General features: G+C 38.1%; 4 protein-coding genes, 2 long non-coding RNA genes and 1 pseudogene across 6 annotated transcripts in view; 1 reads left to right on the top strand and 6 right to left on the bottom strand.

The window, feature by feature from the left end:
- The window catches only part of LOC144649957 (uncharacterized), a 155086-nt gene that overhangs the window by 28020 nt on the left and 100820 nt on the right, over positions 1–26246 (bottom strand). The window lies entirely within an intron of this gene.
- Positions 373–26246, bottom strand: part of LOC144649989 (uncharacterized) — an 87139-nt gene continuing 61265 nt past the window's right edge. Inside the window, exons 2-4 of the mRNA XM_078509616.1 lie at positions 5309–5382; positions 3018–3350; positions 373–1882 (exon numbers count right to left, since the gene is read on the bottom strand). Of these exons, the coding sequence (XP_078365742.1) occupies positions 1722–1882; positions 3018–3350; positions 5309–5366 (552 nt within the window). The 5' untranslated portion in view covers positions 5367–5382 and the 3' untranslated portion in view covers positions 373–1721. The remainder of the gene's footprint in view (positions 1883–3017; positions 3351–5308; positions 5383–26246) is intronic.
- On the bottom strand, positions 10182–14355 carry LOC144649937 (uncharacterized). The gene is made up of 5 exons (XM_078509529.1): positions 14181–14355; positions 13709–13915; positions 12108–12237; positions 10995–11341; positions 10182–10681 (listed from the first exon to the last, which is right to left on the bottom strand). Exons 1-5 carry the CDS (start codon positions 14308–14310, stop codon positions 10419–10421), a joined length of 1077 nt encoding a protein of 358 aa, XP_078365655.1. The 5' UTR covers positions 14311–14355; the 3' UTR covers positions 10182–10418.
- LOC144652768 (5S ribosomal RNA) lies at positions 15274–15392 on the bottom strand (annotated as a pseudogene).
- Positions 15780–19297, top strand: LOC144649936 (uncharacterized). The gene is made up of 2 exons (XR_013569983.1): positions 15780–15842; positions 17197–19297. It is a non-coding gene; the product is annotated as an uncharacterized LOC144649936 (long non-coding RNA).
- Positions 19000–20736, bottom strand: LOC144649935 (uncharacterized). The gene is made up of 2 exons (XR_013569982.1): positions 20607–20736; positions 19000–19745 (listed from the first exon to the last, which is right to left on the bottom strand). It is a non-coding gene; the product is annotated as an uncharacterized LOC144649935 (long non-coding RNA).
- On the bottom strand, positions 21528–25514 carry LOC144649934 (uncharacterized). The gene is made up of 2 exons (XM_078509528.1): positions 24859–25514; positions 21528–22240 (listed from the first exon to the last, which is right to left on the bottom strand). Exons 1-2 carry the CDS (start codon positions 25423–25425, stop codon positions 21953–21955), a joined length of 855 nt encoding a protein of 284 aa, XP_078365654.1. The 5' UTR covers positions 25426–25514; the 3' UTR covers positions 21528–21952.

Genomic DNA, 26246 nt, shown 5'->3' with positions numbered 1-26246 from the left:
ATAGTCGTTCAGTTTTATTACTGGTGTCACGTTACCTCGACTTTCTATAAGGCGGACACCTGTCTAAGACGGACAGTTGGGGCCGGTCCCGACGGTGTCCGTCTTTATAGAGAGAGTTGACTGTAGCCTAAATTTGTGTTAATTACCATTTATGTAAGAACCTGTTTAGGCTAACCTAGGTTCTTACTCGTGTGTTTTAACTGTAGTTGGATTAGTTAAACTGGACACTAAAAGAAAAGCTGTCTCGTCGTCGTCTTATTAAATAATGGGAAACAAGGACATCAGATTTTTACTATAGTTCAGTTTTGTTCCTTGTTTTTAGTCAATTCGATTGCGCAAATATCGGAAAGCAAAAACACGAAACTTGCACAATAAGTATAGTGTTTTCGAGAAAACTTTGTTTTAATAAACAGCCTAGAGGCTTTTAAAATCCTCTTAACTTATCACACTTACAGTGCAATAACATTACATGGAACTTATCTACGTTTAATACGGGTTTTGTAAAATTCTACAGCTCCAAACTACAAAGAATAACGACCGCCTTTACACAACGTGTAACTATTACTTATGAGCTTTTGGTTTATCAAAAGATTATAATTAATGACTGCTCCTTTTACTTTCACCAATTCGCTGTTTTCACCGATCCCATAATACACCTTGTTTACCCCCCAAAATTTTAGCATAAGCACTGTTTTCAATTTCTTTTGGGATTTACAATGACGTACAATCGTCCCAAGAGAAATTGAAAACAATGCTTATACAAACATTTTGGGGGGTAAACAAGGTGTATTATGGGATCGTGAAAAAAGCGAATAGGCTATTTGCTAGACTTACACTGCGGACCAAAAGCTGTCAAAAGCTGTAAATGAGCAAAAGTCAATATTTATAAGCTAAATAATTCCTCATTAAACATGTTTTGTTGTTGTTTATGCTAACTGTTTACACACGAATATTCAATGATGAGATAATAAACCTTTAATGAGCATTTTTCGCACGAACTGGCCGCCATTTTTAATTGGAGCAGACATCGCACGGAACAGTGTCAAATATTTCAATCTGTACTCTGAATTGATCTGTGAAACCTGAACACAAAATGTAAATGATTTTGCTGACTTAATATGAGAACTGCAGTTTCACTGGAAAGCGAGTAATCGAGTAAAGTTTCTCCAATTTAAAATGGTGGCCAGTTCGAGGGAAAATGTTAAACTGTCAGAAGAAATGATTTACTTTGGTTTTGGATTGGATTTAAAACGAAAATTGTGAAACGTGCTTGAACCTAGCAAACTCAGTCTCTTAATAGTTATCATTGGAAATTTAACTATTACAAGTGCTCTCATAGTACCTTTTCTATCAATAGTCTACAAGTCAAAGAAGCTCGAGCCTGGTTGTAGATTGAGAAAAAAACTTAATTTTGTACAAAGCAAAAAAATGTATTACCGGACAGAAACCTATCAGCATTCTCGAATTTGCTTTTTAGCTGTAAATTGAATGGTAACACCATTTCATCCACTGAGACTCAAGGGATACACAGAACAATACTGTGTGTACCCAAAGCTCAAGCATTTACTTTTGCAGTGCTTAAAAGAGTCAGCAAACCATTCAATTTGGTTTGCTGTCAAAAGCTACAATTAAGGGTGCTTGTAATGTACCTAGACTAAAGTTACAAAAAATTGTTTCACTTCCAGGCCAAAATTTCCTCTTTTTCAAGGCGATAGCCATGACTAAATCAACCTTGACAAGGAACTGTCACCCTCCAGCTCTCGGTAAATCTTGCGCTGTCGGCAATATAGCACAGTCATCACGATGGTTGTAATGAGGAAGAAGACAGCAAACCCAGTGGCCACCCATTTGCCGCGGTCTGAATGATGATCTCCACCATGGGCTGAAACACAGACAACATCACCATCATGTTTCTACAACTCAAAAGTGTCTTTCCGATAATTTTTAGAAAGATCTTTAAGATATGCAAAAAACCTTGCAATTAATTTTATAACAACTTTTGGAGGGTGCTACTATTGGGAATCTTTACAGTCAAAACTTGATGGTATTACTGGTATATGTGTTAATAAATTAAAGTGTTCATATCTTTCAGATTCAAAAAATAAAAGTACTTTGAATGAACGTCTGAAGAGACAGAAGGCAGATTTACTCCAGGATAAATAATGCTGGTTAAATGATATATACAATGTATGTGTATGTTGTGGTTTAAATTTACATGTATCTTTGGTTTCATATTTTTCACACCAGTTAAATTTTAATTTTTCATTTTGTCATATTCATCATCATAATCTAAAACAAAAGGACGTAAAAATCAAACTGGTTTAAAAATTTGAAACCATAGATAAATTTACAACCATTTGCATTGATACGCGACTTCAGAAATCAAAACACTCACAGAAAAGTTTCCCTCAGTCAGTTTAAAGTGGTTTCAGACAATGTTTCACACCAGCAATCACGAAAGTGATATAGTGATAAATAAATTTTATTACACGGCCATAACTTCTTTTATTAACTGTTTTTACCTGGTGCAGATTAAACCCTTTAATAGGTACCGGTAAATTATCAAAAAGGGCTTTCTTTCGCTAAACACCATAAAATTAAAAGGTACAAAACTTTTATGCTCAGTGAGCTGGAAAACGTGACGCCTACACTTAAAAGTAAATCTTGGAAACGTTTTCACGGGTGTTTTGATTTCTGAAGTCGCGTATCAATGATTTAATCCACTGGTGCTTGAAGATTTTCAAAAAAGCATATTTTTTGGACAGTTTTGACATTTTCTGGTCAGAAATGAGATACATGTAAATCTAAAACTACTGGAAACGGCATTTGCAGCATGAAAGTACACCTTTCTTTTCACTATCATCGCATTGGCTTGCTTGAAGTTCAGGAATTCCCAAGAAAGCATCATCCAAACAGGAAATTCTTGTCATTAAGTAGCCAAGGGTGGTTGAGGCAAATTTTCCTCCGAGTTTTTCACTCAAATTTCTTAGCATTTGAAATGCATCTCTGTTACTTACCTTTTGGTGTGGGCTTCTTATTTGTGGTTATTCTGGTAGTTGCAGTTGGTGTTGCTGTGCTCTGATTTCCATGATGTGCAGTTGGTGTTGCTGTGCTATGATTTCCAGCAGTTGGTGTTGCTGTAGAGTGGTTCCCATGTGCAGTTGGTGTTGCTGTGCTGCGGTTCCCATGTGTAGTTGGAGTTACTGAACTATGATTCCCATGTGTAGTTGGTGTTGCTATGCTATGATTGGTGGTTGGTTTCACTGTGGTGCTGCTGGTCCCAGGTGTAGTAATGTTGGGCTTTGCAGTTGTGGATTTTTCATTCCCAGGTGCAGGTGTGTCTCCATTGACTTGTAGTGGGATAAACATAAAATATGGTAAGCTCAACACAGGTTAAATATATAATTTCAAGTGTCAGGAAATTTCAGTGCAGGATGTCACTGTGGAAATAGTCCTGACATTAATCTCATGAAATACATGTAGCAGCTGAGCTTGCATTGTACTATATCTGCTCTTTGTCAAAGCTTCCATTTGTTTGAGTGTGAATATTCTAAGAATATTTGTATTGAAAATGGAAAACTTAGGAGGCTATTAAGATCTCTGTGAGAGCAAAGGTGGGTATTTTTTATGACTCTATACTAATAGAATTGGCCTTCACAAATTGTACTGCAGCCAGTGAAATAGAGCAGTCAATATCTGCAAGCTCTTCATACATATTGTTCCTGTTTCTCAGCTGGTGTGGTTGTAATATAGTGACAGTGTTTCATCAGAGGATATTCAAACACTGAAAAGACAGTTTAAAATACCATGCACAGTGGAGTATTTTTGATAAAATTCGAGGTGTTTGGATAGCAGATGAAACACTGTCTCAAATGTTTGATATATCTTCCCAATCAAAACAAAAACGGAGAAATAAAATCATCAAAATCTCCCTATGCTAATTAAGACCAGTTATCCAAACCTCCTTCACATGGAAAGTGATAATGATATTAGTAATCTCCAACAGGGGAAAAAGAAAGAGTAATAATATTTTTTCAATTCTTACAGTTTGTGGTTTATTCTTGCAGTTTTATCTTCTCTCTGAGTGGTAGCAACACAAAAAATATTCTAGAAATAATATCTAGCATTTGATGGTTTAACAGGTTTCACTAGTTAGTTTCACAGAAGTTGACAACAAAGACATCAATTGCTGCACTAGTATCGCAGAGGTCATGGGTTCGATTCCCGTTCAAGCCTGAATTTGTAAGTTGCGTACATTACTGCGATGATCTTTAATTTGCTTAAAATATATATCCGCAGTACAAATATATGAATTTCATATATTCATTTCATATCTTCTCCATCCACGGGTACCGGTATATTACGAACTCACAAGTGACCAGCTCCCAGTTGGCTCAGTTGGTTAGAGCACTGCACTAGTATCGCAGAGGTCATGGGTTCGATTTCCGTTCAAGCCTGAATTTTTTTTTTCAGGCTTGCTTTTTAACTGCTTAAGTTGGGTACATTACTGTGATGATCTTTCACTTGCTTAAAAAGACATCAATGTGCTGCTAAACCTGGGAACTTCATACTAATTTACAATAAATTAATGTGAAAAGTGGTGTTTATTTACCAAGCTGCAAAAATAGTTGGCCCCAAATTATAGTTTTATTCTTGGATGAAAGATTTAGAAATCCTTTTCAATAGGGAATGCATTGTGTGTGAGACTGCAAAAAGCGCAGGAAAAGTCACATAACAATATCCAGCAATTTCCAAAAGAAATTTAGTATAATCTGTTGGATGGATTTCTGTAGGTCACAAGCGAAACCGGAAAAACTCTGGAGACAAATAACCCTGGGCCTCAGCCAAATTAAAGAGATATAATGATGTATCTACTTGAGCAACTGAAGATTTCATACGTGCATGACTTATTTTCTTGAAGCACTTCTGATGCCAAAGTGTTGTTGTTGTCGAGTGTATAAACACAGAAAGACTAAGCCCGATCAATACTTCGAGAACATCGCAAAGTACTCCAGCTCTGTTTGTTTACTACAACAGAGGCTGCTTTCCTTATCACATTTGGAAAGATTTGAACGAATTCGAGGGAATAACCAGAATGTATGCTAAAACAGAGCTCCGTAATTCAAATTAATAATTCAATGATTCAGCAAAAACCGATCGTGAGGCTGCTGTGATGAGCTGCATGTAAACAGCAACCAATATCAGAATAATTTGCTGATCGAGGTGTTTGTTACACTCTGCTAAAATTTCTTCCCACGCAATGTTTCACGTAAATAGAAAATGCTAAAGAAACATTATTCAGACTTACCACTGCTGCATAAAACAAGCATCACCAAAGCAAAGCCGTAAAATGCTGAAAACGCCATACCGAAGCGAAAAACAGCCGCCATGATCGAGCGAAATTCAATGCGATTGTCACGTGACGAGTCTGCATTTCCTGGAACCCAGACCCCAGTTGATAACAGGGTGGATTTTGGGCTTTTGTACCTTATGCTTTTGTTTCCCCACTAAAATGCTCCACCTTAATGCTCCACCTTAATGCTCCATTTTTCCCACTAAAATGCTCGGTCTCCCCTAAAAAAGTCACTAAAATGCTCGGATAATGCTCGTTATACAAACGAGTTTTAAAATTAATTTCAAAGTTTTTAACATGGTGTTGTAAGTAACAACAACAACGTATACAAATTCATAAATTCAGCCAAAAAAACATAATCCTCGAAATCATCTACGAGGCTTAGTACAGAAAGTAGTTGACGATCTCTAGAAAGTTATTTGTAGTTGAATTTTGAGTTTTAGTCTACATTTTCTCTAAAAAAAATTAATTTCTTTTTTATTTTCTAAGGAAAAAAGTCATTTTTCCGGGAAAATGACACTAAAATGCTCGAATAATGCTCAATGCTTTTGCCTCACTAAAATGCTCGAAAAAATGCTGGCATAATGAACAAAAGCCTAGTGATATCCACTTGATAAATCGCTATCCTGTAGTTTCTTTTGTCGACACTTATTCACTGGATAGCGATTTCAGCAATTTATTCGGTGGAAAGCATTATCCACCCTTTGGCAACTGGGCCCAGTTCGCTTGCATCCTAGACTCCTCGTTCGAAACGGAAACTTCTTTCCACCAAAGCCCCCAAGTCCCAGCAGGTAGTTTATCCCCTACAATTGTGAATTGTGAAGATCCTTTAAAATATTATTCAGGCAGTCCCTAAATAACGGTTGAAGACGGCGGGGGACGGGGAGGGTGGAAGCAGGCGAAGGGGGTTTCTGGGCTTCTCTATTATAGAAAGGTCTGAAGAAATTACTGTATAGTTTTTGACCAATTCGGTCGTTAAATTGGGTAAGTTTGTGTACTCTGGTCTGACATACGTATGGTTTGAAAAGAAACTAATTCTTCCCCTAAACATAGGGAAACTTTGAATCACTTTAATTTCGCGTTTTTGAGTAAGACACAATTTACATTTCCTTGGCAATATTATTTAACACGCCCTTGAATCAAATAAATCAACTTCATCAAAGGAACCGTGCAATAACGTCAAAATTAACAAAAACGCAAGGGCGGGATTAAGGGCCTGTTTATATGGAGGAGAGTTGTCCCTGGTAGGAGGGTTACCCTCCTTACCGAGCCACCCCGGGCGAGAGAGCTTTTCATACGTTTCTTTATAAATAGCTGCGAACTGTTTATATGAGAAATTGCAAAGTTGGCTCGGGGGGCAGGGTGACCCTGGGTGGAGGGTCACTCGCTTTGAAGGTAGAGTGACCCTGGGGAGCGAGCCAACTTTTTTCGATATAAACAGTTTGGTTATTTTCGCCTCGCCTACCAGGGACAAGTTGACACATACAGAGCATGCGCAAACGCTGCAGTCGACCAAAACAAAATTGCAGATACATTGAAATCGAAGTCGGCGGTAAATTTGTCCAAAAAATGGTCGTGGTCGATGTTTCAGCGTTCCTTATTTAAAAAAGGCAGACATAATAGATGTTTCAAAACAACTCTCGCCAGTCTTTTGAACCGAGAGGGCCAAGTTTTGGCTCGGTCAACAGGGACAACTTTTTCATATAAACGCTCGGCAAAAGATAGCTCGGGGGAGAGGGTAGCCCTCCTACCAGGGACAACTCTCCTCCATATAAACAGGCCCTAAGTCTCGGCAATAGCAATAAAAACATACCTCAAACTGAAGTCAGAAGAAGCGCACCATTTATTTAGAATCCGCTTACAACATTTTCCAAGTTCAGCGAGTTTCAGCTTTATTGAACATATTGGACCAATAAAAACGGATCAAGCGCCATTTGTACTAACTGAAATTTCGCTGGGAGAACTCCAAACAGAGGCAATGGAAACAAACCAAGAATCTGTTAGAGAAGCTACACTCTCTACTGCACAACTGACTGAAGGCAATGGAAACAAGTCGAGAGCCATTTACAATGGCGATGCCATTTGAACTGTTAGCGAATGTGGCCAGAAGCTACTGTAAGTTTTAGGAGTGTCAGCTACTTCTAGAACGGTACCACAGCTTCACAGCATGAAAATTGGGATTAACGTGAAATTAAAGGTGGTTAAATCTGGTTTTAAGTTTGTTATCCAACTTAACACCATCAATTAATTGTTGTTAAAGGTGGTTAAACCAATCTTTACGCTACCATGTGTAAATGTGATTTAAAGTTTGTGTAAAGAAGTCCCATTACCTTGCCTTAAAACTTGAGTGTGTTATGCTGGCATAAAGGTCAGCTTTAAAAAATGTTAAGTTAGCGTGAAGCTAATTAAATTCTGAATTTACGCCAGCTTTACCTGAGCTTTACACCGGCAGTAAAGTTATGTTTTCATGCTGTGCTAGAAGCAGTTGAAGCAAACCACAATCTGGGGTAGGTGGCAGTCGTTAAGAGGCCATTAGCGTCTACTGTGGGAGTTTTAAATGGACTATGTCACGGATTTTACCAAATTTTTGAAGAGCCAAAATTTGTATTTGTGTCGCAGGAAAACTTTAAATAATAGTCCATTTTTAATACAAATTGTTATATCGGAGCACTAAAACTGTTAACGAGCATCTTTGGCTGCAGATGTCTCGAATGGAAACGGATTGCAACTTGAACAACATGGTCAAAGGTAAGATAACGTTTTCAAGGTGTTTCCGCGCGTCACCAAAAACTCAATATTTATAGCGGTAGGTTGATTTTTATCGGCAAATTGAGGTTATAGGTTATATTTTCCTTTACATGTTCAAAGATAATGTGTTTTTTTTTTTTATGAGTCACCGGCTGCTGAACAAGCAATGATGCAACCTGTTAAATGATATGCCGTCAGTAATGCAATGTTACATGCAACCTTATGCATCCATCTATGACGAGCATCGACAAGGAACGGAATGTTAAGTTGACGACAGTCCGAGCTGGCACGCAGAATCAGCAGCTCAACTCTCTCCTTCGCAGAGACTCCTTTAGTGGGGGTGGGGTGGGGGGGGTAGGGGGTGAAAAATAGGGGAAGCGCGTTGAACGACGGTGTCCCCCGCGCACTTTCGTTTCGATTATCTCCAGGCTCCGCGCGCTTACTTTTCACCTCTCCCCATTTCCCAGCCCGTACGAAACACAAAAGAGGCCTCTGCGGAGGAGAAAGGCAGCCGGCAGTCAAAGCCAAATCATCTGACGTTGGAACAAGAACAGCATATGCCCAGTGTTTATTACTTCAATCCCTGATGGCTTGGATTCCGACCCAAAATGAGATGATGTCTCTTGTGATAAATATAATCTTGGACTTGGAGAGCAAGTTCTTCTTATAATATAGAGTTACTGGCAGGGAAGGAGTTATCCTCTGAGTAATGCCACATGTGATGTGCACATGAAATATATAAAATACATTTTTAAACAATGGCAGTGGCGGTGTGCTTATGGCACACAGTTCGTATATTTCTGACTTAACTTGATTAGAAAGGGCCTTGGAAAATATTACAGTTCAGTCAGTTATCCCTAAAATATTAATAAAGTGATGATAATTCAATACCTAACATGGCCTCTCAGATCGGCTAAGAATTTGAGAAAATATTTAATGCAAGCCGCCCACAACAACAAACTCAACCCACATATAGTACCTGACCGGAATGGGCAGTTCCAGAAAATATCCATACACCACGACGGACGGCTTTTTGGAATTCCGAGGGCAAGGGGGGGTTCTTTGAACTGGAATTCCGAGGGCATGGGGAGATACTTACGATTGGAATTCCCACTGGAAAAATGGGCACATTTCCAAATTCGATTTTTATATAGAAATTGTATGGATTTTGTGTGGAAATCAACTATTTTCCATATATGGATTTAGTACAATTTATCCAAACATGGATTTTGACTAAATACCAGTTTGGATTTTTAAGATGCCAAACTTGGTTTTCTCAAAATGTGTGCAGGACTATCGTAATTGGAAATTTACAAAACCACATTTGGATTTTATGGTAGGAAGTAAACGAACTAGGATATCCCCATTCCCAAATTTGGATTTTGGTCTTTTTTCATTTCTGGATTTCCACAGAACCCAATGTGGAAAGAATGAAAACCACACCAGATTTTACAACAAAATACTTGTTTGGATTTTAATATAAACAAATTTGGTTTCTAACTATTTTCCCTGTTTGGAAAATGGAACACCATTCATGGAAAATGATTTAATTCCATAGTTGGTATTCTAACTATCGAATATGGTTTCTTGGGGTTTTCCCTATCGGGATTTTCAATCAACCTTGGAAATAACGAACAAACCATGTGTGTTCTTTTTTTTTGCAATACTTGTAACACAGCTGTTCAACTGTTGTGTAAAGATCGATGTAACAATGAAAAAAAGAAAGAAAGAAAAGAAATCAAATAAAACATCATTTAACAAACTGTTGTGATTTAATGAACAATTATTTTAACTACCAAACAAATCATCCACTTGTATCAGACAACAAAATTAATACTATCTACATTGTTCTATTACAGCTAAGCCAATATGTTCATTGCCTAAAGGGTTCTCACCAGCATTATGCTGATTTGCAACCAAAAACCAAGGTTATTAATACATAAGTATATCTAGGCCAAATCATTAACATATCTATGCAGAAATTTAGCCATTTTGTATTGCCAAACTTACTGAACATGCATGTAAAACTTGACAGTAGATATATTGAAGTCACACACACATGCACAGTAATTAGTGCCCTAAGCCAGACTTGCAATCTTAAAACATGAAATCATGAACACAACTTACTATGACACCCAGAAATTTAGCTTTTTGTAATGCTAAACTTATATTTACTGAACATGTCCAACTTTGCAGTAGATATTGCAGTCACATACATACTTGCACAGTAAGTGCCCTAAACCAATCAATCTGAATGTTTTAAGGCCAAATAATGAACACAACTTATATGACATGCAGAAAGTTAGCCATTTTAGGCTTAGTCAAGAGCAATCTCCTTTGCAATCTGAACATTGTTTCGTGTTAGGGATTCTCCATCTGCCACCTCTGATATTGTGACGTAACCCTCTAATTTCAGCGAATTGGCAATGGCTCGGACATGAGTCATTTTGTCTTTCCCCCTTAGCAATCCAAGGTTGAACAGTTTTCTCATTTTATGCAGCTGCTCCATTTTAACATCTTTGATTGATGATTTCTGGAGGGCTACCATGACAATCAATTCAGCTGTACTCTGGGTCATGTCTAGGGCAAAAAAAATAAGTGAAAGTTAATGCAACATTCAACAAAGTATGTCAATACACTTTGTTATTGAAACCTTCCAGCTCATAGACTCTCACACCTTAAAACTTAAAGAGAGAGAGAGAGAACCTCATCTTTTGGTCACCTTGTTAAATTTCTGTGGCCTGTTGTGGTAAGGAAAAAAGTGTTTTGCCCACTCATCTAACTAATTTTTTTTTTACCACAATTCATTTCAAAAATTTCCCAAGGGAGAAGCAAAGAAATGCAATGTTCACAACAAACTTTGCCTCCTTTTGAAATCCTCAAATCCACTCACCTTCGTCAAAATATAGGCTGTATCGTTTGACCCTTTCAAACTGAGACGAAGGAGGACTACTGGAATTTGATGATTCACTTTCAGCACTGTCAGTTGACAATACGTCTTCTTGTCTCAAGGGTATTTTTACGTCTTTCTGTTGCCGTCGCTGTTCCCTTATTTTTTTTAACACTATCTCGAGTATAGCCTCCTTTCGCAGTCCACATTCAGGGAAAAGGACACTTTCGTCCTGTGCAATCTTCTCAACAAATTGGTCGACAACCATCGCTTCAACTTTGCTTCTGTAGTTGGGAAGTGTACTTCCTTTTGGCCATTTTTTTTCCACCTCTTTGGTGATCCTCTTTTTTCTGTTAAAGGGACAGATTATATATTTGATACATATCATTTGTTTGCATATTTTATTTATTCTTCTGTTAGACAGATACTTAGACGAGGACCATCAGCAACTTAAGTTAACTAACAAGTGTTACCCTCTGAAAATGAATTCGTTATTGTAATTGAGTAATCATCAAGAGGTAATTTATTGTACACAATCTTAAACAAGTCACTTGACACTTCACTTTTTGAACCCACTTACCAATGAAAATTTAGCAAACTGGCCCAATTATTTGTCCTAAATTTAAGGACTGTAAGGACTGTAGCTGGATCATAAGGGAGATAGCTCAGGGCTGCAAATAACAGTTGGTCATTGGCCGACCAAATTTTGCTCATGTCCGGCGAAATGTCAAGTGTGGTCGGACATAATGTCCAGACAATTTTTTGATCATACATTACTTTAGAGCAACGATGAATAAAAATCTGTCTGACCACAATTTTGTTTTGTCCGACCAAGTTGGTGCCTTTGTAGGACATATGTCCTTTCAAGTGAACAAAATTATTTGTAGCCCTGTAGCTAAATTTGGAAATAAAACTTCCATTCCATTCTTTTCACCAAAGAAAAATAACCTTAGTGTTTCATCTTGGTATTACATGTATGTTCAAAGAAATGAGAGGCTCTTGCCATCACCAGTAATTCTGTAAGTTTCATAAAGGAAGCTCAAGAGAAATAATTTTTCAAATGAGATCCTTTCCTGACAACACAAGAAATTTACAATACTGTTATTAGATACCTACTTTGTGTTGTAAATACTCTTGTCTTTACAGCTGAGATGCTCCCTCTCTTCTCTTGTTAGTAGTCTGTCATAGCTTCGGAATGATGAACAATCAATCTTCTTCTTTTTTTGCCCAAAAGGATGAATGTTATCTAGAGAAATAGCATCTTATTAATATTGGCCGTTCTACGATTAAATGTGATTCACAGTTCAAAGAGTGCTGTTATTTTAAAATTTAAAATTAATTTGATTAAAATTAATTTGATAAGAATATCAACGCTGATACTTGCCAATTTTAAAGAATATTTTAAGAATAAACCCGAGGCCGAGATTTTGAAAAGAATAGCATTTTGAGCTGAAAATTTGTTAATGCAATACAATTTAATATGTTTTTATCTGAACCGTATAAAATCCTTTATTTCTCTAAACGGCAAAACTTTTAACTAGCCAGTAAAACAATAAAAATCTCGATGATTTGGTAAGTGCAGAATGCAATATGGAACAATTGAAAGTATGATGTTTTATATATGTTCGTGTTTATTTGCTTTATTTTACTTTCAGAAAAACTGTTCACAGGCTACTTGTATTCTTTCCCAGGTGTTCCTTACGCTAATCTTTGCAAACGTAACACGACACTTTTGTTCGTTTGTAACAAAATACTTTTGTCTTCCTTGAAAATGCGATAACATGAAACTTTTGTTTTTTGTTTGTTTTACGGCGGCATCGATGACATTTGTTTAATTTAATTAAGTTACGGTTTAGAATGCACGAAAGACGATTCTCAAAAACTAAAGAAACAAATCTAAACAAAAAACATATTTTTCGACAGGTTTTTAAAACGCAGTACAGCTAGGATATTTGTTTCCTGGTTATCAGTTGTTCACGCCGAAAATCCCGGTGCAAGTTTTTGCATACCTAATTACGAAAGCGCTGTGAAAGTCTCAAAATCTAATTTAATTAATTTGCGGTTTTTACTTGGCGCCAAGAAGTCTGCAGGAAGCCTACCGCAAACACGCAATACAAGTGATGTTCATGATAGTTCCAGAAAACAACGTAGACTAATCTGCGCATGCGTTTGGTGTAAATTACGTTGAGTAGTACCACAAGGAGAGCAAAGGGTTTTCTGAAACAAATATATACGTTTGAGATCCTCATAGGAAAGTAACGTAGATGTGCTCCAGGTTTTACCTAGGGGTACGGTCAGGTGCTCCCCACCCCCACCCCCTCCACAAGGAATAATTAATTAATTGATATTAATTAATTAATTGGTGATTAAAAGTTTACACTGTAGCGCTTTAGGGGTTTAGCGGACGACAGCCCCACCAAACCATCACAATAGTGCATTCTGCACTAAAAACCTGCACTAACGAGATGTTCGATGCTTATGACAGTTCGATGAACGGTACATTTATTATATAATTACAGTATGTATGATGTACGGCACAAAAGAAATAAACTAAACAGCAAAAAAGTATCATTATAAATTCTAAAACGAAAATGTCAAACGGAATTATTTAAGAATGTTCATGAGAATATTTTCAGCCTAAAATCGGCAGAAATATAAGAATATTCAGCCTGGGTCGGAAAAACAATATTCTTATAAAATAAAAAGAGTGTATCTACCATCTGGTCTGACAGCTCCAAGCTCTCTCTTGAAACGCTCTTTCTTTCCGATTGTTGCGATACCAAGTTTCTCAAGAGTTGAATCCTCTTCCAACCGTTTACTTTCCAATAATGCCCGCCCATCTATCTCTTCCTCGAGGAACTTCTCTGCAACTGCTTCACCAAATAAGCCAAAAATCCACTTTTTTACTTGTTCCGGAGACCAATCTGCAAATAAAATAACCGTCACTAGACTCACTAGTTCCGAGCTTCAACCTCAAAAGAAGAAAACAATGTTTAGATTCTTGGCGTCAGAGTTTCCCTTCGCAGACGTCGGCCTCGATCTAATTCGCATTTGGTCAAAGTTATTACATGAAAGAGTTATCAGGTATAAATTTGTTCTTTACAGAAGCATCTGCCTTTGATCATTTCTTTTAAATCGACAGAAGATTAAAAGTCGAATTAATCGTTGCGAATATAACAAAAAGCTTACCAATGACTTTCGCGGGTCCGACTGCATGTGTTTCCCGCCGTTTCTCATCGTTCTCTGTATCACCTTCTTCCTGAAAATCTTCGTCTGCACTTCTTTTTCGACTCAGTACACTAGCCTGACTCTTGGACATGATTCGCTCCACCTCTTCATCATTTTCCGAACTGGTATCAACCGTTTGCGAACAGTTGTGTAGCAGCTCTCGTAAGGTCCTTTCTGATTGGCTTCTTCACTTCGCGCGCGCCTTGTGGGTAGCGAGGGTAGCGGAAGGACTCCATTGGCCGAGTTAATGATTTGCATTTTACGCGCACGCAATTCGCAAATGGAAAATGATAGAGGCGGCTGTATTCGCAGGCTAGACTAATATGTTCGCTACGAAAGCCGAGGAGGGACATCAGATTTCAGACTTCAAACTTCAAACTTCAGACTTCAGACTTCAGACTTCAGACTTCAGACTTCAGACTTCCGCCTTTAGAATTCAGAGACTTCCGCCTTCGCTTGATTTTCGCTGACCTCCGAGTTGCTGAGTTGTTCGATCCGGCAAATCCGCGGCCGCTATCTATAAAGTCAGATCCGGATCGGATGTCCTTAAATGGTGTATAAATAGAGGAACACGGAACGGCGGAACGTTGGAACGAGGATCGGCGTAACGAGATTTTTTTTTAATAACTAAATTAATTTATTGCTATGAACAAAATTAAATTAATAAATTCTCAGTTTGCAGACCTGCAGACAGCGGTACCTGGAACCATATTTTTTCTTTATTTCACACACAATTAATAGGCCGCAATATCGTTTATGGCTTATACATGATCTCTTAATTACGTAACACTGGACAAATAAACAAACAAACATACAAACAAAAAAACAAACAGTAAGTATATTTCACAAAATAAAGAGCATAGACCGATGTAGAGCCAGGATTTCGATTTTATTTCGAGTGAGGATTTCAAGGAGAAGCTAGCGCGACTGCACTTCGGACTTTCTCGCCCCAATCGGGACAATGAAACGTACAAAGGTCAACGAAACCGTTCGAAAAAATAGAAGGCCTTAAAAGTTACTGATTTCGTAAGAAAAAGAAAGAATGAAACTGAAAAGCTCACAACAAGGGGTATTTTCAGTTGGTCACCCATCTAAGTACTAACCCCGCCCAACAGGGCTTAACTTCGGCGATCAGACGAAAACCAATGCTTTCCTTGTGGTATCAGTGTCAGACGAGACAAAGGGCAGAAAGGGTTATAAGAGTCATGCAAATAGAGATAAAAAATACCTGGTTTAAATGGATCTTTTGGACAATTTGGCACTTTCCTGCTAGAAACTGGAGTTAACTTTTATTAGCTGATTTACACGCTCTTTCTGATACCACACGGATAGCAACGGTTCTTGTTCGATCGCTGAATACCCCTTGTTGTGGGCTTTTCATTTTCTTTCTCAACCGAAGGCGGAAGTCTCTGAATGCTAAAGGCGGAAGTCTGAAGTCCGAAGTCTGAAGTCTGAAGTCTGAAGTCAGAAGTCTGAAGTCTGAAGTCCGAAGTCTGAAGTCTGAAGTCTGAAGTCTGAAGTCCGAAGTCTGAAGTCTGCAGTCCCTCCTCGGCTTTCGTAGTTCGCGCATTTTTATTTATGTTCAGTGGATTTCAATTTTTTGTTTATGTGGATTTCAAAAAGGTAATGTGTTATATCATAAGCTTACAAACATTAATTAATAGCATTTACATTATAGCGCGAGCACGTTTTTATAGCGCATGCACGTTTCGTGTTGATATTTTATTCGTGCTCGTTTTCTTTTGGGGTCAATTTATAATAATTATGCTTTCAAAGTTATGAGTATCGTATTTACTCTCTTTCTTTCCGACATGTAACCTTTTAATATTATCAAATCTTTACTATAAGATAAACTTAAGCCTATATTTCGTAAGATTCGCGACCATAAATTTGAGCTTTTAATACGCAGTGCTGGAAACCGGTAGTATAAGTTACGTAGAAAACAACATGTTGCTTGCCTGAATGGCTCGTTTATTTTTTATTTCTTCTGTTGTCTTGTTTCCTCCAGCTCTAGTAGTGTATTTTTTATATATGTTTTATATATATATTGCCTTTTATGCTGGTTCCATACTCAATCGGGCTAACGTAAATACAAGCCCAAGGTCAAGCAAACTCTGTCTGTACATTGCATTCTAGCTCTATTATGACGTTATTACCGCATTTCATGGCCAAGTCTCAGTCAGTAGAGCTCTTGGTTCTGTCTTTTCCAGTAGACTGTTGTTTAGATAGTCTATCTACAAAAGCCCTAACAAATTCTTTATAGTTTACTTGTAAAGCATATACGTTTCGCATTTAATTCACTATATTAATTATGAATATCATAGCGTTTGAAATTTTTCCCTCCCCCTCTCTTCGAGGTTGGTTTGATATTTGCTTCAATTAACTTGCATTGGGTCGCTCTTCCAAGCTTGTTGGATACTTTGCCTATGAATATCGCTAGCTAACCAATACTCTTTTCAGATCTTGTCGGATCCAGCAATTGCTGTCTTGCATTGATCTCATAGTGCTGGGGAGAGCTTAAGTGCATTTCTGTCATGTCACGCAATCATTGAGTCGCACAGGCTTAACTAACGCAAGGAAGTGCACCCCCATTAATGCCAACTTGAGAATTTGTTTGTCGTGTTAAATGAATAAAATGTGCAGGACTCCTGGGTTTGGTTGTTTTAAAGCAATTTATATAAAAGGACTTACCGGTACCTTTTTTTTGTCTTTTTGCACATTTGCTTTCTATATCACCAAGAGATTCCAAGAGATGTTTTTTATACCACAATTTTTTTTGCAAAGCAGCTGTCCACTTTCAATAGTGGCATTAAGGTGCTGTTATACAAGCCAACAAGTTGTGCAACTTGTCTCGCAACTACTTAAAACCATGCTTTGTGCTGTTGCCAGACATTAAATGGCATTATTGATATTACAATATACCATGTTTTGTATTGCTCTTCCTTTAAATTAATTTGTCTTTTTTTAACATTGACAGGAAAATTTTATCTCCAACCCTCTTGGTTTGGCCAATCATCTGTTCTTGTTCAGGATTCAACATGAACGTATATGGGGTTAATTTTTACTGTGTCTACCAGTTTTGTTCATGTTACGGAACTGTCCAGTGATTTGGCAGACTGCAGCTTACTGTGTTTGGACAGCTTCATCATCATCATCTTCATCCTTGCCATCATAGGTTTTGGACACTTAATTAGTATTAGTTGGACATTAATTATTCAGTTTAATTTTGATTTAAGTTTTTATTAATCTCTTGTTTTGATTTACTTAAACTTCTAACAAATTTCATAATTTGTAATGAATCTGTTCTAAAAGAAGATAGTGGCTGATAAAGGCTATGACCTTTTTAATAAGAGGTTGTTTCCATCACTGCATGTTCAGATTAAGTAGGCCATTACCAAATTGCCTCCAGCCTCAGTGGCGGATCCAGACCTTCAGCTAAGGAGGGGGCCCGCTTGACTATGAATCGTGAATTCTGTTAAGATAATTCCTGTATTTCAAGGAAAACGAACTATTTCCGAAAAAAAAAATATGGTGGGGGCCCGGTCCCCCCAGGCCCCTCCCCTCTATCCGCCACTGAGCTTCATTCTCTAATTGAGTTCTGGTGCACTTAAATATCACAATTTTCATCTCTTAATTGATACTAACAGACTCTGAGCAGGCAAATTCAGTTGAATTTTGTTGATAGCTAGGAGCTTTTGTGATACTGCTCATTCCTCAATAAAAGTTTTTATTAAAACTTGATTTTGGTTTTTAATCGTCTAAGGTGCTATGACAGGGATACTTTAATTTTCTTAAAATTATTGAGGTTTTATTTAGTTTGTTATTTCTTTTCTGTCTTTATCACCTTTAGTCATAACCATTGTTGTTTTGCTTTGATGTACAGGTGTATTACAAATTATTATGCATTTTTTTTTCTCTGGAGAATATTTTTTTGAGGTTCCCTTCAATTAGAAATACAGTTACATATTTCCTTTTAAGACAAACCATGGAAAGCACCAAAATTATATTAAAAAATGCATTTTCTTCATTATCAATAGGGCATCAGTGTGAAAAAATAATTTGGAAGAGGTCCCAAGAGTTATTGAACTATTCATAATGGAAAGGATAGCATAAAAAAATTGCATATTGGCCTTATAACGTAAAATTCCGGTTATAAGCCCTGGGCTTATACAACTTCATAAGGGGTTTTGGGTGGGCTTATAAACGGAGGGGCTTATATCCGGCAGGGCTTATAAGCGGAATAAAAAAAATGCTTCCAAACGAGCCACAGCAGTGTTGATTGAAATACGTTTTAAAGTTAAAAAGTATAATAGAGCAACATTTAGCTCTGTTCATTACTGCCATCCAGTAGAGTTGGGCTTATATCCGGGGGGCTTATAACCAGATGGTTTTTTTTTGTTTCCAAATGGATGGGCCTATAACCGGAGGGGGCTTATAAGCGGGGGGGCTTATAACCGGAATTTTACGGTATGTCTTGCATGCCAAAGGCAGGAAGTTGTCTAGATTTTCTCCACAACTATATTTAATATAATTCATTTAATTTCAATGTACACTTCCTTCAATGTATGATAATGGACCAATTTAAATTAATGTTTTCACCCAAATTTAATGTTTTATGGTAAGAGTTCTCAGTAGTCAAAAGTGTTAAGAAAAAGTATGGAGTTTGATTTGGCTTCTAGTAATGAAAAAAAAAACGTGCAGCCACTCATTGCAGCGTAACTATGTACAACCTTCTACTTCCATCTCCGAGATCTTAGAATGCAAAAGAATGAGGCAAGTGTTTCACTTAATATGAAATTTATTCAATATCCTTCCATTTACAAATTTCATTTTCTCATTAACAGGTGCAATGTTGTCTTTGGCTAATTTTTTTTAGACAAATTTGGGAGCTACTTCAATTCATAATTCATAATATTGTCATAACAGCCACAAATGCTTATCCCCTTCAATGGATAGATAGATCTTTAGATCACAACTTGCAGCTATAAGGTGTATTTCTTGTGGTATCAGTACATATAATGCTTGCACTGTATAGACAGTTTAACAATTCAATAAATACATTTTAGCAATTTGATCAATTTGAATTATTATTCTTGCTTGTGCTTAATAGCTAAACACACTGAAAATAATTCTAAAGTGTCTATACAATCCTCGGGCTTTTAGTTTTGGTATCTCTGTAACTCATATTAAATAACTACCGGTATTCTGTTTTCCGCACTAAATTGAGCTTGCCTATACCCCTGTGACACTTCAAGGTTGTTGGCGTTAAACTCTTCTTGCGTTCAGATTTTTCTATAACTGTAACTCTATCAACTGTAACTTTAGTTATAACTAGACTACTATCTCAATTTCTTTGTTTAGTTTCCTTTAAGCAGGCTTGTATAAAGTGTCTGATCCACCTATTTTGCACCACACACCTATGTTGTTTTTATCTTGGTACACATTATATTCAGTCCTTATTTATGCAATCTTTGCAGTTCCACTCTTCTTTTTTTTTCTGGCTTTTTACTGAGGCCAACACATTTCCTGTACACAAAGTTTAATTAAATAAAAGTTAGTAAGATTCTTATTAACTCAATTTTGTTTCATTTTCCGTTTGCTTAATATCTCAATATTTTTTTCCTTTATCGCCTTTTCTATCGTAAATTGAACAAAGGATGGGTTGCTATGTTGTCGACAAAAACTTCTAACTTAAGACAATTGTTTTGACAACCAGAAAAATGTAAGGTGTTGGGGGGGCGGGGGGAGGGGGCGGCTTTGGACCGTAGACACCTGTTTTTATCATATATCCCAAATTTTATCAATCAAGTAGCCCATACATTTTCAAATGTATCCAATGTAAACAACAATTCACTATCTTTACCCTGACAGTTTTCCCAAAATAAGCAAATGAAGACTCTCTGCTATTTCTTAGCTAGGTGGGGGTCAAATTTTTATGACTTAAATGATTTGGTCTTTATAAGACCATTTTCCTGGCAAAAGTACATACACAAAATACATCAAATAATATTTGGCAGTCATGGTCAAATTGATTAAGAAATCAATGCTTCAATTCCCCTTTTAAAGCATTTAAACTTGGTACACTCATGGTGACACAATAACAAGTAAAATAAATTTGCATTACCATGGTAACACTTCCAGACCCTCAGACCTGTTTTCACATGAAGTGATTTTCAGCCCGAGAAAAGTGCAGCCAGGTGAAACAGCATCGGATAACTAATTGCCATATTTCAATACAAGGAGATATTGCAAAAGATTTTTCTTCCCGCACTAGTCACTTGTTTATGTGCAAAAACGGCTTAAATCAGAGAGTTGCAAATTTTGTGATCATAAGTCCACATTAAACAATTTCATTACAATGCTGGCTTATTTCTAAACATCACTTACAGATGGAACCATTCATCACAACTGTCGCACTGGACCCATGGCACAAGTGCACTTTGCCTCTTCTTGCCTTTGCCTGTTTTACTTGTAGATGGTGGTGTGCTTTTTGTGCATAGTTTGCAAAAACTATTGGGGGGGGGGTAACGCATTTTGGAATTTCCGAAAGCAAGGGGGATTAAAATATTGAAGCCGTCCGTCGTGGTGTATGGATATTTTCTGGAATTTCCCAATTAAAACCCGGGCACTGGTGGAAGCCGAGTGCCCTCACCACTGCGCCATCCCTGTTTCATCAAGGCTTCAGTCAGGTTGAGGGAGTACCGCAAAACCTTGTAAGCCCCTGGGGGGGGGGGGGGGGGCTTATTTCTTCTCCAAGATCTTTTGAGGGGAAACTTAACGAAGAGGGGGCTAATTTGAAATCATGTTTTGAGTAAATATGAAAGAAATAATAAAACTTTTCGATGTCTTAGTTGTTTAGTGACACATTTTCACAAAATAGTACAGTCAACTCTCGCCTTGCGGACACCCCGCTATTGCGGACACTCGCTATTACGGACAAAATCCAGATCCCCGGCGAATAAAGTTTGACTGGAAATGACTCCCGCTATTACGGACTCTCGCTATTACGGACACTAAACGACGCCCCGAGCGTGTCCGCTTTAACGAGAGTTGACTGTAACAATAAAAAATAAATGTGGTGGATGAAACAACTTGTCTATGAATTTGCATAATGTGCCATCCCTTGGCAGAAGAGGAACGGGAAAGGTGGGGGGGGGGGGGGGGGGGGCTAGAGAGGGAATTGAACATCCAGAGGAAGGCTTATTAGGTGGGAGGCACAGAAGAGCAGGGGGCCTTAGTAAACCTTTTTCGGTAAATTAACAAACAAGGAAATTCTGGAACCGCACTGAAAAACTGAGACCACAGTCATTTTGTTTGATACTTCATTTCCACCTTAATTTTTACTTTTGTGTAAATTTAAAAGTTCCAAAGAACATATGTTTTGCCATAACAGGGACGGATCAAAGTCCTGTTCATGAATACAGTATCCCAGTTCAAATCTATGTAACAATGATAAATATACTGTCAGTAATGAATGCTCTGCAGTTGCTGCAGGCCATCTGTAAAAGTTTGATATTAACAATATTTTGATAGGAGTCCTTTCATCTGCTCATCCTTCTTTTGTGTTTTTTTAATAGATATGGTAAAAGCTTAGGAAGGTTTTTCATTAAAACAAGCAAAATCCTTTGTTTTCAAAAAGTACAAGATGTTAGGTACAAAATGCTAAATCGAACATGCTACTGATTTCCAAATAAACATTTTTCTTTTTTTTCCTTAAATAGACTGATCTAGCCTTAACTGTCCCCAACTAAAGGTCGTTCTTGACGTGCTTTGAACACCAAAGTCTTCTGTCTGTTAAGGGCTTTCTTCATTGAGTCTTGATCTCGCTTTACTTCCGACATGCCTTCATACAGATTTTTCTCCAACTCACTGACTTGCTTATTCATTACTCTTGTTTCTTCGTCCTTTTGTTTGGCAGGAAAAGAATCGCTGAGTGCTCGTTGTTTAAGATTCATGGCCTTGCCTCTGGTGCGGGATAACTCCAGGTTTAGCTCATTCAAGTTGGCTGTGGAATCTTGAAGCTGAAATTAAGAACAACAAACAAAGTAATTTATTGCTTCAGCTGCTGTGTCATTTTATATTTTTATCAAATTATAAGCACCACGATGTGCAGAAATGGTAATAAACTGACATGACGGGGCTTGCTGAGCGAAATACATGTACATATGCAAGTGCAAAAAAGACCAGTCAAAAATACATTGTACATATTCAAATGACAAAGGAATAATGTAGAGAAATAGGTGTTGTTGCAGTTGAGCCTTGGATGATATATTCTTTTGTTGAGAAGGCATGCAAAAGAGGTAAAAGGGTCAACACATCGGTTAAAACAATGCATAATGACCCTTTTGCCTTGTTTGTATGTCAAAATGCTGGAAATGGCAATAATAGCCATGGTATATTACAATTCCTGAGTTTTGATTGGTTTACGGGCCATGGTATGTGCTCATATACCAAGGACCACAAATATGGTAGGTGGGGGGGTTCAACCCCCCGTACTCTTCAGTGTTAACAGCCGAGGAGTTTAAATATTGCACTTTTTACCAGCTTCTAATTTTGTCCAAATGTCATTGACAACATGATGACAAACAGAGCAAATATAGAATTCAGGGCCGCTTTGGTCCACCTTATTTACATGTGTTGGAATGCTTTGTAGAATGAGGCATAACACAATAGGTGCTATTCTTATTCAATGACATGTGCAAATAAGTGGCCCTGTAGTCTGCAATGGGTTATTGCCATCCGTCGGGGTGTGTGTATTTTTTCTGGAATAACCCAATTTAGCCTTAGCTGCCAGCAAGAATGTAATTTTGGCTTTGTTTTCAACATGTTGATGCAGGCAAGAGTCTAAAATCAAAGGTGACAAACGACACAATCTGTGATTGGTTCTGTGATTGGTTTCCACATGTTTTTGCACTGCAGTAATGTGCAATTTCTAGAAGGCCTTAACAAGGCTGTGCTCTAAGAATAATTACAAGAAGCCAAAAGGTTCCAAACTATGAGATCCAGGGTGCCCAGCACAGGGTGGGAAATTAGCGCTCGCCCGCTCGCCCAGGCGAGTGTGAAAACTGTCGCGCGAGTGCACATCACGGATGTATTTTGGAGTTAGGTCTATTTTAGGTTATTTTTTTTTGAAGAGATAGATAGCAGCCTGTACTGCAATCCACCACCACGGTGGCACGGTCGGCACGCACGGTAATTTTTTGGCAGAGGAGGGCTAATTTTTTTTTCTGAGATGATATGGGGCGAGTGAAAACTGATTTGGACGAGTGCAATTCGAAGGTCACTCGCCCAGATGGCAAGTGCTCCGAAATTTTAGTTTCCATCCCTCCCAGCATAAAGCTTATATGTAAGAAATAAGATTATCTGGTCACCCAAAGACAAAAGTTAGTCGCCTGAGGCACCCGTCACCCTTAGAGCACAGCCCTGCTTAAGCTAATTTCTCTTAAACCTTTAAGCCTGGTTTTCACAAGCGACACAAGCACAAGCGCAACCACAAACGCAATCACGCAAAAGGACAAATTTTCATCTTTGTGCTTGTGCTTGCCACAAGCACAAGCATCAAAATGCAATTCGCTTGTGCTTTTGCTTGAGTCCAAGCAGTTTTCACGGTGAAATAAAAGCTGTTATCCTTGAGCTTGTGCTTGCGCTTGCGTCACTAGTGAAAACCAGGCTTTATTACAGGTAAGTGGCCAACCTCTATTGTGTAGTTCCAGAAAATATCCAAACCAATCTTGTATCTTGACAGTGGCAGATCCAGACATAAGTGGGCCCCCGATCATCCATCCCCTGTTTTGCCTAAAAATAAGGTGGGCCATTCCCCTAGACCCGCCACTGCTTGAGTCTTCATTCCTTACTGCGTAAGCTATATGAAACAAGCGACTCTCAAAAGTTCTGTTGGAGGATCGATTTTGATGGCTCTAAAAACAATAAAAATGGCTGGAAGTAAAACACCAACAAGTTCGTTGAGTCATGTTTTTGAAAGCTAGGCATGCGCAGTTGAACTAGAAGTTCGATATTTTCATACGTCCAATCAGAACTTTCCAGGAGTCGCTCATTTCCCGACCACTGGTCAAGGGGATAAAAGACCCTGGGTATGAGGTTGTATCCATACCTGCCCCACAGAAGGTCAATGGAAATTTCAAGGGGGTGAAGACTGTCAAAAGCTGAAATTTTAAAAGGAAAGTATGAAGCAAAACTGGCATTTCCAGAGGAGTGGGCAGATATAAACCAAACAGTCCTCCGTGAAGGAGGTATGGATATTTTGTGAAACACACATGAAGTAGCCACTTGACATTTCCCTAGAGTGACAGAGGGGTTCCACTGTATTTAGAATGTAGTGTAGAATTATAAATGCTACTTTTGGTTCTCTTGATATGGCCATTTCTCTGTATTTTTATTTTGTTGTTGCCATTTTGTTATACTTATACAAGAAATAAAAAAAAATAATAAAAACCTCAACCCCAACACCAGGGCCTTTGCACAAAGAAGGCAAAAATATTTTCCCAGGGGATAGAGCAAGTTTGTATAAACTTTCACGATAACCCCTGAAGCAGTTAGAAGCAATAATCGATCGCACACAAGCGCTAAACAACTTTCACAAACCACATTTAAACATGTACAAACACAAACAAAATGCTACCTTTGACAGGGCGTTCGTGACAGCTTGGTCTTGGCTTTTCAGTTTCGCTGGCAACTCAACATAACCATATTTCTCTTGCAGCTCTTTGAGTAAGCCTGCTAACTCTCGTTCGCGTAGTTCTTGCAAGTAAGTCTTATGTATAATCCAGGCAGCATCGATGTAAAGCTTTAGATCTCGCTTCCCCCAGTCGTTGTACGCTCGATCGCTGCACAGTTCCTCGGCTGTGTCGTTCCAAAAACGCCAGTATTCTTTGGTCATCTCTGCGTCCTGGGACTCGATTTCTCGATCACTGAAGATTCTTATACCTCGTGATCGGGCAAATGGGTATTTATCTTGGCCAGCGCTGCCGGGCTCTGCATTTACAGCCTTCTTTGATGGGCTTTTTTTTGACTTCTTCTTCGGCGGTTCGCCTCCTTCTTTATCGTCTTGTTCAACAGCGCTAGCATCGCTACTTTTCCCATCTGCAGAAGTTGCTGTTTCTACCTCGCCTCCCTCAGCTGTTTGCTGAGATTGCACTCCTGAATCACTTGCTATAGGCTGAACTTCCTCTACCACGCTGTCGGCCATTTTTTCGGTCGCTAAAAACTCCCGAACTGTTATTTCTCTGCAAGCGAACCCGAGTCAACCCTCGCAGCAGCAAACAATAGTGCAAGGCTGTCGCTGTAACCACCCCTCCCCAACAACTCCCAGCGTCCTCCTTCCTCCTAACTAGAAACCAGTCCCTAAGCAAATTTTTTGTAGGCTCGCTTAACGTGCAAAATATCTTCTGGACCAAAAAGATTTAATTGACCTTAATTGTTCAGCACATTGAAAACTGTGAAAAGCTCCCCTGGCTTTTCTTCTTTCTTGAAGTAATCAATTTATTCATAGTCTCGCTCTTCAACAAATACTCAAACTGAAATTTATAGATCCAAAACTCTGATTGGATATAATAATGATGATGATAATGGATTGATAATGTTTGGCTTGTCTCATCATGCAAGCAACTGTTTGACATTATCCTTAATTAATTGAAGAAAACTAGAACTTGGTAACTTTAATTTTTTCTAATGAAAATGAATTTTTCAACAATGACACGAGCATGGGACAAATTCTGAGTCCCCCACAGGAATCAAATCCATGTCGTGTCACACATCAACCTAGTAAATGGCCCAGTTCACAACGAGTCTCTGGTAGCTCAGTTGGTTAGAGCACCCAACGAGTATCTGGGAGGCCATGGGTTCGATTTCCGTCAGGGACTCAGATTTTTTCTTTGTCTCATGCTCATGTCATTGTTGAAAAATTCATTTTCATTATTTATCACCGAGCTTAAAATTTACTATCTTTATCATTTATTTTTTCTCATTGTGTAGTTCCATCAATTATCCACACATCCCCACAGAAGGGGT

Source organism: Oculina patagonica, chromosome 4 (assembly GCF_052425735.1).
Source record: "Oculina patagonica isolate OP01 chromosome 4, crgOcupat, whole genome shotgun sequence".
In the NCBI taxonomy this organism is placed as follows: Eukaryota; Metazoa; Cnidaria; class Anthozoa; order Scleractinia; family Oculinidae; genus Oculina; species Oculina patagonica.
This window is presented reverse-complemented; position numbering and strand designations above follow the sequence as displayed.

What these genes read in the sequence shown, in the direction of transcription:
- LOC144649934 (XM_078509528.1), bottom strand. Translation starts at nt 25,425, where the DNA reads ATGGCCGACAGCGTGGTAGAGGAAGTTCAGCCTATAGCAAGTGATTCA. An exon ending in TCACGAACGCCCTGTCAAAG is followed by an intron (nt 22,241 to 24,858) that starts GTAGCATTTTGT and finishes TCTTAATTTCAG; the next exon opens with CTTCAAGATTCCACAGCCAA.
- LOC144649937 (XM_078509529.1), bottom strand. Translation starts at nt 14,310, where the DNA reads ATGTCCAAGAGTCAGGCTAGTGTACTGAGTCGAAAAAGAAGTGCAGAC. An exon ending in TGGAGCTGTCAGACCAGATG is followed by an intron (nt 12,238 to 13,708) that starts GTAGATACACTC and finishes CTATTTCTCTAG; the next exon opens with ATAACATTCATCCTTTTGGG. An exon ending in AAGAGTATTTACAACACAAA is followed by an intron (nt 11,342 to 12,107) that starts GTAGGTATCTAA and finishes TCCCTTTAACAG; the next exon opens with AAAAAAGAGGATCACCAAAG.